Below are 14,302 nucleotides of genomic sequence, written 5' to 3'. Positions count from 1 at the left end.
GGACCTTCTTGAGGGAAGGGGATGATGTCAGTCAGCATACGCTTGCTGGGTAAGTCACTAAATTCCCATCTTTCCTCTAAGGAGGAATGTCTGCCTCTCACGTTTTCTTAGCTCAATCATTTCTGTTTTTGGTGGAGACTTCACATACTCTGTTTAACCTCACTGTTCTTTCCTCAGTCTTTAAATTTTTTTTGCTGATTTTTCTCAGGAAAAGAAATCTCACTTTTTTCTCTCAGTCTTTTCATCTGTGATGCCACTGGGCTGTCCGTTCTTCTGTCACTCCATACTTAGCACCTTCGTATATAGTGTACGTAATTAATGCATGTTGGGTGAAATTTGTGAGTGAATGAATAATTGTGATTATTCATGATAATGATGAAAAATTGAGAAGACAAGGTGAAAGTTAGGATGAGAAATGCCTGTGGAGTGAGCTTGGGCAATATGTTTTAGGATTTTGATTTGTTTATTTATCAGACTGATTTATTTCTACTGAGGGAAGGGGCCCTTTTGGTAGGCAAGAAGGAACTGAGTCCAAGTACTGATGGTTCACTTCCTCATTTGTTCCCTATTCAGTCATCTGCAATGTGCTTGTTCTTAAGTTATAAGGACTCTTTTATGTCATTCATTTCATTCGTTTTGGTGAATCACACTCATTTAAGATTCTGATCCTAATGGAGAAAATGTGCATTTTACTTGGTCTATAACATTTTTCACCTTTGGAGATCCTGTCCTTATTCTATCTCTGTAATTTCTTCTTAGATTGGACATTTTCTCTGTAATGAATATTAGTGCAATAAATTTGTTTTTGCTTCAAACAGGCACAGATTTTTTTCTCTTAAACTCCACAGCCAGTAAGAATTTTGGATCCAATCTGATGCTTAAGCAATGAAAAGGAGGCTTTTCTAATTTATTGAACTTTTTCTTTAATTCAGCTCCCTTTTGTTCCTTTAAAAGAAGGAGGCTGTGTGTCCATATTTGAAATTCTGTAAAGATTAAACTGTTGAAGCCCTTTCCGCCCTGCTTTACAGAGTGTGGAATAATATGTTCCTTTCTTTAAGCCCCTTTGTCGTCCTCACTCTTTCCTAAACTTTCGGCCCTCCTTCCAATTAAATAGGGAAATTGTGCTGGTACCCGGGAGAAAGAATTTTAAAACTACTTTGTTGGTATTGTTTTGTAATAGTGAAAGTAAAGGTAATCTTTGATGTAATACAGTTGCATTATATTTATTTAGCAAGTTTTGCTACTTATGTGTTCTCTAGTCAAAATTTCCAAGTTAAATATTCTTAGAAAGAAGGAAAAGTCGTATTAATTTCCAAAAGGAAAAGGAATCTTAATATTTGTTTTTGTGATTATTGTAATAATGTAAAATATTTCTCATTGGCAACTGTGGGATTAAGCTCAAAATTTCACCAAATACTGGGGCTGGAAAGCTGGCTGTAATTTCAAGTGGCTTCTGTAGAAATCCTACAGTTATCATTCTTTCCCCAGTTCGTGGTCACTTCTGATCCTCTCTTCCTTCATTTCTTCTCTTTTTCCTGCTCCTCTCATCTTCCCTCCCTTCCTCCCCACCCCTGTTGCATTCATGTAGAACCTACATGCTAAACTCTGGCAAAACACAAGGCTGAGTTTGAAACAGTATTGGCTGTCAAGGAGATGGTTCTCACAGAGAAGACAAATGCACAGAAAGTAAAACATACACCATAATATACTATGTGCTATCAGACGAGTCAGTACAGAGGAAAAGAGCCCATCTAACTGGGATAAGGCCACATTTATTTGAAGAGTATCGTTTGACCTAAACTTTGAAGGATAGATTAGGATTTTTGATGGGTAGAGATTAAAATTAAGATTTTTTTTCAGATAGAGTAAAGGAATGATATAGCAGGAGAGTGGGTTGGTCTTGGATAGTGACTAGTGACCCATTCATGTGATGATATAGAGCAGATTTCTGCAAACTTTTCCTGTAAAGTGCCAGAGAGCAAATAATTTCTTCGTAGACCATATGGCCTGTGCTGTTGAAGCAAAAGCAGCCATAGGTAATCCATAAATGAGTATATTGGCAGTGTTCCAATAAAACTTTATTTACAGAAACAGGCTGCAGGTCAGAGTTGGCCTGCAGGCTGTAGTTTGCTAATCCCCATAAAAGAGTGGTTAGTGGGAAATAAGGTGGAAGGTGGTGGCCAGATGTCAGCTTTTGAATGCTAGGCTAAAGACTTGGGAATTAATTGAAACTCTCTTTAGTGAAACCATGATGATGTCTCTACTAAAGGCTTTAAATACCTTAACATTTAAATGTGGAACCAGATTTTTTCTATTTACATCCTAAGATATCTGTATAGCTAGCTCTATACCAAGATTTCTCTGACTGAATATTTTGTATGAAAATGTGGGTGGAGAACAAACTCTAGGCCTCTGAATGCCCCCAGTAAAGTTTGATTTGAGTCATAACATCTTTTGGGTTCTCACCATAAAGTCTCCACTGGAATAGACCAAAAAGTCAGATCATGGAAAACAGGAGAGAATAAATGGGCAGGTCCTTTGGAGATCTGAGCTCAAAATGTTCACAGTTTTCCTGTTCAAAAAATGATAATGTGAACTGATTCCAAAATAGATATGAGATCCACATTTTTTAAAAACCATTTTATTGAGGCATGATTGACATGTAAAGGCTGTAGATATTTAATGTATGTAACTTAATGAGTTTGGGGATAACTATACACCTGTGAAAACAGATCTACCATCAAAACCTTAGACATGGGGCTTCCCTGGTGGCGCAGTGGTTGAGAATCTGCCTGCTAATGCAGGGGACATGGGTTCAAGCCCTGGTCTGGGAGGATCCCACATGCCACGGAGCAACTAGGCCCGTGGGCCACAACTACTGAGCCTGCGCGTCTGAAGCCTGTGCTCCACAACAAGAGAGGCCGCGATAGTGAGAGGCCTGCGCACCGTGATGAAGAGTGGCCCCCACTCGCCGCAACTAGAGAAAGCCCTTGCACAGAAACCAAGACCCAACACAGCAAAAATAAATAAATTAATTAATAATTTAAAAAAAAAAAAAACGTAGACATATCCATCACCTCCCAAAGTTTCTTCCCGCCCCTATTATTATTATTATTTTGTGGTAAGAACACTTAAAGTAAGATCAATCCTCTTAGGAAATGTTAAATATATAGTACAGTACTGTTAGCAATAGGCACTGTGCTGTATACTAAATCTCTAGTATTATTTATCTTGCATAACTAAGACTTCACACCCTTTGACCATCACCTCCCCATTTCCCCCTCCTCTCAGCCCCTGGCAATTATGAGTTTGACTATTTAGTTTCCACATATAAGTGAGATCATACATTATCTTCTTCCTGTGTCTGGCTTATTCCACTTAGCATAATGTCCTCCAGCTCCATCCATGTTGTTGCAAGTGGCAGGATTTCCTTTTTTTTTAAAGGCTGAATAATATCTCATTGCATGTATATGCCAGTTTTCTTTATCTGTTCATCTGCTGATGGACATTTAGGTTGTTTCCATATCTTGGCTGTTGGGAATGATGCTGCAGTGAACATGGGAGTGCAGGCATTTCTCTTTGAGACTGATACTTATAGGAATAGTTACACATGTTGATTCTGAATTTCTACATAATTTCATAGAAGATTGTATTAGGTACTGTAGAAAGTTGTTCTTGGTTTCAATATTGCCTTTTTAAAACTTCCTCTATAGTAATATCAGATAATTCTGCAGTACTGTTTTTTCACGTTTCCTTAGAATCTTCCTCAAGGTAAGAATGTATCCTATTAATGTTTGCAGCCCCATTACCTAGCTAGTGCTGATCTGGCCAAAGTCAGGCAGTCAATAAATATTTGTTGAATGAATCAATGTAGGTAAACATTTCTAATTGTTCCCAACCAATTATTTAATTTCACTATACTTTTGTGTTCTTTATTTTTTATAGCTCTCATTTAGAATGCATAAACCTCAAAGTTTTAAAATTTTCATTGTTAAAATATTTTATTATTATCTGTGATCTGTTTATAAAAACTTTATCTACCTAGTATATTTTAGCACTATATTCCTAGAGAGGAAGAAAGTTTTATATTAAATTATTGTAGACGCTTGAAACATAATTGAAAAGTAGGCTAGTTTTTGTACTGGAGAAATCTGAAAAAGTTTCTCCATGGGTATAGTTGTAACCTACATTATAGTAACATCATAATAAGATGATGTCAGATTCTCTTGAAAAGAAGTGGGGTTGTAATTTCTCAGCCCACCCCACTCCAGATGTCATCAAATAAATAGCTATTCTGGACTTTGATTTACCTATCTATATCCTGTAGCAAAACCGTAATACAGTGTTGATTCTAATATGCTTTTTCAAGAACATTTCTTTATACCTATTCAGTTGTCTTTTGACTTTTAGTGATTCTCATTACTTAATGCTTCTAATCATGTGCTAAATAGTTAAATCTTTGCCAGCAACCTCAGACCTTGCTCATGGGTGTGTATTTTATTTTTCCTTGTTTCTCTCAACATTAAATTATATGTTTTCTTAGGGTGCAGTTGAAATCATTTGATATTGAACCATTTTTAAACCAATGGTGACATACTGAAAAGAAAATTATGTGGGCAAGACATAATGATTATAATTACATGACAGAGAAAATAATATGGGCATGGAAAGCTGAAAAATACAATGGAGAAGAGTAGGTAGATTATGGAGACAAAAGCACCTCCCCCCACCTCTGGTTGAAAATCATATATTTAATCACACAATCTGCCCAGTCTAAATGCCAGAGTATTTTTGTTGGAGAAGAGAGCTAGTGAGGGGGATTATTATGGATATATATTATTTCTGGCTGCCAGTGCTGTTTGCCTGGTCAAACTTGACATCACAGAAGTCAGAGGCATCCTGTTTAAGTCAATGGCAGGTAATTCTTTATAACTTTTTATTTGAAGGAAAAAGAGTTGTTTGTGCCTCTTTAATTGCTGTACCAGGCTTTCAGCCAAGATTTTGTTTTTCGGGTTTTTTTTTTTTTTTTTTTTTAATGCTATTTTTGCTGCTTATGTCGAGGCCAGAAAAACCAGGCTGAGAGAGGGGATGAGCAGCTCAGAGAATCAGCAAATGAGCACTTCCTTCTCTGCATCGGTTGGGAGGAAATAAGTGAGCTAGTGAATATGATGGAAACCAAATTCCTAAGGCTTTTCAATGAGAAAGAATGTGGAGTAAAACACATGGAACTTGGAGTAAAATGAACCTGTTAATAATCCTGCCTGTAATTTATTAGCTGCCAACTTTAACCTCGATTTCCTTGCCTTAAAAGGGGGAAATCTTGCAGGTTTGTATTAGGATGTAATTGGACAACATGTGTAAAGTTTCTAGAACTGGGCCTGAGGGAGCAGGGTGTGTGTGTGAATGTGTGTGTATTAAATAAATAACTAGTTTTTCCCATTTGAGCTAGAGAGGACAGTGCTGGTCAGGCCTACAGTATGTCTTAAGTCTGTTAGGCAATCTAAGGTACAGATATAGGGCATCTCCACAGACAGAGAGGCTATGAGTTTGATAGCCAAGATTTGACCTTTGCAAATTGTTTTTTCTGAATTTGATACTCATTTTCTCATCAAATTTATTACATTAACATTATTAGTACATGTGGAAAAAAATGGTCCATTCTGGATTAGAAAACATTTTATGAATCAAACCCAGCTTCAGAATGCCAGGAGGTTTTAGGGTGTCTTATTTTGGCAACTGTACTTTTACAAAGATGAAACATATGGAATATGCAGGGTTTTTTTTTAATGAGTTTAGCTTAAGATCTTACTACACATTGGACTTTGTCTATAAATCCAAAGGCTCTGAGAATTTCTGAAATCTTTGGAGCAAACAAATTAATAAAAATTCCCTGTTGAGTCCCATTCCTGAAAATGCTGTTGAAGGAACCATTGTAGGTACATTTGATTTGAATAAGACCCATTACCAAATTTTAATAGGGAATGTTAATTCTCTTATCTTCTAGTTATGTGCAGCCTCCCTCTTATGTAGTTTCTCATATTTTTGGTACATTAGCCTTCCCTCCTTCGCCTTCTCTTATAAAAGATAGGGTAGCCTATTAAATAAAATATCATATATTTACAGTTGTATCCCATATCATTTAAGGTACTTGCTTTGGAAGCAAGCAACAGAACCCAACTCTGGCTACAAGATTCGGGGGAGGGATTTTGATATAGCTCACAGATCAGCAAGAGGGACAGTACAACCCAGTTTCTGGAAGGAGAGGGACATGAAAACACTGGAAATCACAGAGAGTAGGAGTTCATAGACTCTCTCAGATGATTCAGCTCCAGCAACTGTTAGCCTCTATGTATCTTTATTCACATTTTGAGGGCCTGACAGACTGTCTGGCCTGCATTAGTTAGATGCTTTATGCCAGTGGCTCAATAAATTTTGTCTAGGGGATTAGGGGCAAGTGACTGGGGGAATTATTTTGAATTGAGCAGCAGCTACTTGTCCTTTACACATAACTAGTGTTTTGTACTAGGTGGATCTATTCAAGGACATTGGTTTAGAAGCCCATCATTCTCTATTTACATATGGCAACCTTTTACTTTTTTGCCTAAGAGTTGTATTTCCCATTTGAATTTGAAGCCATGGTTTGGCATCAGCATGTATGTATGATTACTTTTTTTCTTTTTAATTGATGTTGTATAAGAATTTAAGTTCTCAGTGATGATTGCAATCATACATTTCTTGAATTAACTTGAGTAATGTGACCCCAGGACTCACTATAACATGATGTAAAGATGGCTTTGGAGTCATTCATGGGGGGGACACTTGAAGGCTGACACAGCTTCTTTTTATTTTTTTCTTTTAACATCTTTATTGGAGTATAATTGCTTTACAATATTGTGTTAGTTTCTGCTGTATTGACACAGCTTCTTAATGATTGTGAGATTTGGGGCAGTTAGCATAGCTGCTTGAATGTTTGAAATCTCACTTCATCAGTAAAATGAACTTGATGTTATATTTTACAAAGGTATATTGAGATTTTTTTGATAATATACACACAAGGCTTGGCAACAGGAACATGTATTTATTCCTAGCCCTTTTTCATATTTTGATTTTAAATTATTAGCAACATGATTTATTTTAGCATGAATTTATATGATGGGGAGGTAGTTAAATAATTTGAGGAAAGCTTGGAGTTACGGCCCAAGGCTTAGTTGACCTTTTAGTACCAGATGCTCCTGAATTTTTCTATTAAAAGTAATGATAGTAATGACTGCTCACAAATAATTTAACCTCCCACAAAGGCTTTTTATTATTAAAAATGCCGAGAAAGTAGAGGTGTGGATGAACATCAGTTATCTATATTTTGCCTATTCATCTATTCTCCATATTTACATTTGAATATATACAAAGTTGTTTTGGAAATTAACCATTTTTCAGATATACTAATGGAACCTCATTTTAAGGTGTGACTCTACAGAAGTCATTTTCCCCCCCAGTTCTTCCCATTTCCATGCTCTAAAGTGGGACTAGAGTAGCTTTTAAGGGTATAATCAGGCAGTTGTAATGCAATAAGAGCACAAGCTTTGAGGAGAGACTGTGGCAAGTTTGTGTCTGGTTTCCTCCATGGCCGACTTACAAACCGTGCTAACCTGCAGTTACCAATATATGAAATGAAGACAATCGTATCTATCTAATGGGGGTGTTTTGAAGAGAAAATGGAATGATGAACTTAAAAATTAACACAATGCCTGGTTCATTAACTGCCAACACATTTTAGTTCTTATTAGAGTTAATTATTATCATGTATGAGGAAATATACAAAAAATATGTTTGTGTCTGAATATGTAAAGAATTGTGTTTGGATAACATTTAACCTCATTTTTAGATTCTTAAAAGGATCAGGACTATTTTATAACTTGCTGAATGGTACCTTTCCTAGGACTAGGCAGTTACAGTGGTTCTATTTGTACTTAAAATGTCTTTGTATGGTCAAAAGCAATTTAAAGTCTAGCTTATCTTAACAAAAAATAGATAAGGTGTGACAACAGTTTTGTAGCAATATTGCAACTCAATCATTGTTGACTAGGATTTTTTACCTGACGTGATGTTCTTGCTAAAAATTCTTTTAAAAAAATGGGTTTGTTTACACAAATGCATAGCAGCATAATTAATCCTTATGAGATGTTTCTTATTGATGTACTCATGTTTATGAAGTGGTCTCCAGTTGTGAAGTAATAATTTTTGTTATAAATAACGATACTAACATTAGATTTGACAACCAAACACTGTACTGAGCACATTATTTGCATTACTTTATTTTATTAGCTCAAAATAGTTGCTATCTCCTGATTTTACAGATGAGCAAATGGACCGAGAGGTGAGTAACTCACCCAAAGTCACATGTCTAGGGAATGGCAGAGATGGACCTTGACTGGCTGCAGAGCGCATTTATGGTAGAAGATAAGACATCTTTAGCAAAGGTGTTATGATACAGGCTTTGCAAAGGCATTTCCATGATGGTAAAAGTTCTTTTGTAGCCAGACATTATCATTGGTAAATGCATGAACACATTGTCAAGATCTATAAGGCTGGAGGTTTAAGTAGAAAAAGCTTTAGTTCTTATTTTCTTGACTTTATTATTTTCACATGTTGTGTCTGTATATTTAATGGATAATGTTTTTTTATATTTTAGAAAAAGTTTTTTTTTTTTAACTTAAGTATAGTTGATCTACAATATTAGTTTCAGGTATACAGCATAGTGATTCAGTATTTTTGCAGATTATGTTCCATTATAGGTTATTACAAAGTAACGGCTATAATTCCTTATGCTATACAATACCTTCTTGTTGCTTATCTATTTTATAGATAGTAGTTTGTATCTGTTAATCCTATACCCCTAATTTGTCCCTCCCCCTTCCCTCTCCCTTTTGATTACCTTAAGTTTATTTTCTGTGTCTGTGAATGTGTTTGTTTTGCATATACATTAGTGTTATTTTTTAGATTCCACATATAAGTGACATCGTAGTATTTATCTTTCTGACTTATTTCACTAAGCATAATATTCTCTAGGTCCATCTGAGATTTTGTTTTGATATTTTGTAATTTGGAACTAAAACACATCCCCTGCTTTCCAGACAACAGAACAAAATAAAGGAGCTAGCCGTGCACTAATGGGTTTGGTGAGATGGCATTTTATTCTAAGACCTTTGACTGCATTTTAAATTAGTATTAAATCTATATAACTTGATAATATTAGAAATTAGTAACATAAAGTAAAAATTATTTTCCTAAAGCCAGAAACTCTTTCCATTATTCACTGTTCTCCCTTCTCCTTCTAAATGGCAGAGAAAATGGAGTGATAATACTGTGCCGTATTAATAATAAATTCAAATTTATTCAGTTTTAGGAAGAATAATGAATTTGTTGGAATGTTTAACACCTCTTTCTATCCATCCATGTGTATGTATTTCCTAAATTTTTCAACAGTTTTGTACTGTTGGTTCAGGTGTCTTAAATGACATTTTAAAGTATAGTGACATATGTTTTCTAGGATATAACGTGCTGCGATTTTCTTTTTCTCTTCCAGTGTCTGTATTTATGCTGAAAGTCCAGGTGAATGACATCATCAGTCGTCAGTACCTGAGTCAAGCAGTTGTAGAAGTGTTTGTAAACTACACGAAGACAAATTCCACAGTAACTAGAAACAATGGAGCAGTGTTGATAAGAGTACCCTACAAGTTAGGACTCAGCCTAACCATTATTGCTTACAAAGATGGCTATGTGTTGACACCTCTGCCTTGGAAGACTGGAAGAATGCCAAGTAAGCAGTTAAACAATGTTTTGCCTTCACTAAATGCAAATGATTTTTTTTCTCTTGTTCTGATAAACCAAAAATGAGACTATGTGAAGCCAATATAAGGAGGTTAGAAAGGCGTGCCAGTTTGAAGAAAACATGAAGGTCTTTTTCCTTCTACAGAAGCTTGAAGGAATCCCGAGCTACAGCTCTGCTCTGGCACAAAGCTTGTCTGCAGGTGGCAGAGAGGGGTGTGGCATGCCCAAAGAATTAGTTAGAAGCAGGATAGGCCAAAGTAAAGTAAAGGGCCAGATAATTAAAGGACAGTCTCAAAAGATAAGATGAACAGTTTAGGTTTACGTGACGAATAATAAAGCAGTTCTTGTAGATTCTTGAGCTCATGAAAGTAAGTTGTTTAGAAACTGAATTTACAGTGTATAAAGAACAGGGCAACAGCAGGGCTAAAATGGATTCAGGGAGCCTGGCTATGAAGCTGTGGTTGTGCTGGTGGACAGTAGCCTGATGTAAGAAAGGAAATGGAAAGGAGAGATGAGAGTACAAGAGGCATACTGGAGAAAGAATTATTAATTATTGTGGCAGTCATTTCACAATATAAACATATATCAAATCATCACATTGTACACCTTAAACTTACATGATGTTAGGTGTCAATTATATCTCAATAAAGCTGGAAAAAAATTGGTAGGAGTTATTATAACTAATTGAATACTGGGAAAATTGGCCATACAAGGTACCAGAATGTAAGTCTGATTGACTGGAAGGCTGATACATTAGGTAATCAATCTTTCTAAAAATTTTATTTTTTATTGTGGTGGTTCTTGTTAGGTTTTAGATATTTTATTTAGTTTCGTATTGGAAACATTTGAATTCTTGAACTATTTAGATTTAGAATGAGAAAGAAAATGAAAAATGAATTAGATAATAAGACTCATGTGAATAAAACTGTAATAAAATGACTGGAAAATCCAGATAGGGATGTATTTGAGGTGAATTCATGGTCTCAAATGCTTTAAATTTTTTAAAGACAGAAATTAAGTACAGCTATTCATTCAACAAAAGTGAGAAAAATAATGAAAGAAGAAACCAACTAAAATGGAAAAAAGGAAATAAAAAGATTGAAGTAGATTGGCATATATTAGAAAAATATAAAGAAATAATTGACAAAGTGTTAGTTCTTTGAAGTAAATTATACACACATCTAGCTAATTTAAACAAAAATGAGGGAAATAAAAGATAAAAATACATAAAAGCTTTAAAAATCATAATTATCAAAAAATTTGGCAATAATCTTAAAAATCCAATAAAACAAACAATTTTGTGATAATATAAATGGTATATTGATTGTAGATGAGGTAGATTAATAACCATGGGTAAAATGTTCTGGGTAAAAATAACTTCAAAGGCTATAAGGAAAAGTGCCCCAGATCATTTTACCAAATCAGTACAGCCTTGATTCTGAGACCTAACAAAGGTAATACAAAATTAAATGCCCTCATGTGTGCATACTCTCTCTCATATACACACACCTCTTTATTGACCAGTCATACTTATAACTCTAAATGCAAAATTCCTAAACAGTACAGAAAAGAATTTCACCATTATTTAAATATAGGATGCTGTCAAGACCAAGTAGGATTTTTCTTCTTTGTAGGACTATAAGGATGTCAAACTTCATTAATTTTATGTATCATATTAGTAGAACAAATTAGAACTAATATGTGATAATATCAACAATTGCCTGAAATGTTGCCTGAAATGCATTTTATAAGTTCACCATTCATTCCTAACCAAGAACACACTCTTTAAAAACTAGGACCATAAAGATATCCTTAGGTATCTCAAAATCATACTTAACTGTAAAATATTAGAGGTGATCCTACTAAAATAAGAAACTAAACACAGATGTCTGTATTATTTTACACTGTAGTAGAAGTTATTATCAGAGCAAAAAGATATTAACAGATAAAAAATGGGATAACTATTAGGAAGGAAGAATCAAAACCATTTTTTCTGGTTATGATCATATCCCTGGAAAACTACAAATTAGTATTGCTACAAATCAATACATGCTCTTATATACCAGAAGTAATAACCAATTAGGAAAAATAATGAAAAGAAATCCCTCTCAGAACAACAAGAACAAACAAAATATGCAGGGAAACCTACAAAAAAAAAAGTGAAGTAACTGTGGGGAGGGAAAATAAAACTACCAAATGTTACTGATAGACCTAAAAAAAAACAAAAACAAATCAACTAAAACACCAGAAACTGGAAAAATATTTTTTCTTAGCTTGAATATTGTAAAGATTTGAATTCTTCCCAGATTAATTTATAGATTTAATGCATTAACAAAACACTTGGCAAAATAACCCTTAAAGAACAGATGTGTCAAAATACCTGAAATCTTGTTTTAAAAGACGATTTACTAGAGACAGTTTGCCATTCCAGATAACTAAAATATATAGCTACAGAATTAAGTGATATTGTACTATGATTTGTATTATGGTACAAATCAGATACTAGTAGGCATAAAAAATATAATCTATGATAGGAATCATAAATCTTTGAGGAAAAAACTGAATATTCAATAAGTAATATTGGGATACTTTGGTTAACTATTTGGAGTAAATTAATTTGAATCCATATTCCAAAATATATTGCTCAAAAAGTTAAAATACGGAAAATTAAATTATATTAAATTTAATAAACTATCTTATTTTTTTAGGATGGTTTTTTAATTTATTTTATTTTTATTTTTATTTTTATTTTTATTTTTTGCGGTACATGGGCCTCTCATTGTTGTGACCTCTCCCGTTGCGGAGCACAGGCTCCAGAGGCGCAGGCTCAGCGGCCATGGCTCACGGGCCCAGCCGCTCCGCGGCATGTGGGATGTTCCCTGACCGGGGCACGAACCCGCATTCCCTGCATCGGCAGGCGGACTCTCAACCACTGCGCCACCAGGGAAGCCCTTGGATGGTCTTTTTAAACTGAAAAGCAATGAAAGATGTCATAAAAGGTAGATTTCCCCATAATTTTAAAAAGTAGTAAAAAAAAATATGAAATAATAAGGAATGATATCCTTAATGTGTTAAGAATTCATACACATCAGTAAAAAAAACCAAGGCCCTGCCTAAATAAGGTAAATGGATAAAATCATGACTTAGTTTTCAAAACAGGAAATACAAGTGATTAGTAAATATGGTAAAATATTTTACCTTCCTAATAATCTAAGTATGCCCCCAAAATACACATTTCTTAGACTTTTTCACTTTAGAAACATTTTTAAAAAGTGAACATACTCAATATTGACAAGCTGGGCAAGATGGCCATCCTCAAACACTGCTGGTGGGAGAAGTCGGCAGTGTTATCTGGATAACAACTTTGCAATGTGTGTGTCAGTGTCTTCGAAGTCTTCATCATCATTGACTGGTGGGAATCTATCCTAAACACAAATATACAAATAAAGTGGACAGATATCTGTGCACAAGGATGTTGAGTCAAATATTATTTTGTAATAGTAAAAATGGAAACAATCTAAATATACAGTATTGTACAGTGTAGTGGTTAAGTGAATCTTGATACTTTAAGAAATATGTGACCTTGAAAATGTTATGAAAGTTTCTATTGAGGGACAGAAATGCTTACAATATTATTTTAAGTGAAAAAGCAGGGTGAAAATGTTCTGTATACAATATCATACTCCCTCTTTTTAAAAAAAAATCACAGGAAAAATCCAGGAAGAGCTATACTGAAATACTAATAGTGGTTGTCTCTGTGGTGGTATTGTGATGACCATCATTTTCTTCTTTCCTTTTCTGTATTTCTCAACTTTTCCAGAGTGGATATATATCCCATTTATAATCAGAAACATTTTTTAAAGTCAAAGGAAATCTGAATCCAAGATTAAGTGACTTTCTGAAAGATTCTCCTCAGGTTTAATAGAAAAAGCTGTCAGGGTAGTCCTTTTTAACCTACCTGGGACTAAGAAAGTATCCAAATATGGGATACAATCATCTCGGGGTCCAAGCTACTCCCCTAACCACCTCCTCTCCAACCTAATACGTCTAACAATCCATCTAAATGTTAGTGTACTCTGAATTAAAATCACTTTCATTTGGTAGTCCTCTATTCCTACTTAAGAAAAAAAGTATATTATTTTACATCCACCCATACATCATTGTATACTTTTAATATTTTATCCTGTCTTTTCTGTATTTCCTTTACAGCTTTTTGAAATATCTCCAAATTTTGAAAGTATTCTCGTGCAAGTGTGTTTTATCCTTTCTTAAGTGATTTAGGGATATTGTATCATTTCTGTTGATATTTACTTGCATTGCATGGAGGAGAGAGATCAGTGAGAAGTTGTACTTTAGGTGATGCCTCAAGACTTATTTTTCTTTTGCAGGATTGGTCAGGTTGTTTGATTTGGTCTTGCTTATAAAACGATGGTCTTTTGTCCCTGCATCTTGTTCCTGATCTTGAAAGAATTCA

General features: G+C 34.6%; 1 protein-coding gene across 1 annotated transcript in view; it reads left to right on the top strand.

Annotated features, from left to right (window-relative positions):
- FAM171B (family with sequence similarity 171 member B) overlaps positions 1–14,302 on the top strand; it is a 67,136-nt gene that overhangs the window by 26,775 nt on the left and 26,059 nt on the right. Inside the window, exon 2 of the mRNA XM_060106748.1 lies at positions 9,584–9,817. Coding sequence (XP_059962731.1) covers positions 9,584–9,817 — 234 coding nt within the window. The remainder of the gene's footprint in view (positions 1–9,583; positions 9,818–14,302) is intronic.

Source organism: Mesoplodon densirostris, chromosome 8 (genome assembly GCF_025265405.1).
Source record: "Mesoplodon densirostris isolate mMesDen1 chromosome 8, mMesDen1 primary haplotype, whole genome shotgun sequence".
NCBI lineage: Eukaryota > Metazoa > Chordata > Mammalia > Artiodactyla > Ziphiidae > Mesoplodon > Mesoplodon densirostris.
The sequence above is the reverse complement of the archived record's forward strand: the minus strand, read 5'-3'. Positions and strand labels throughout refer to the sequence as shown.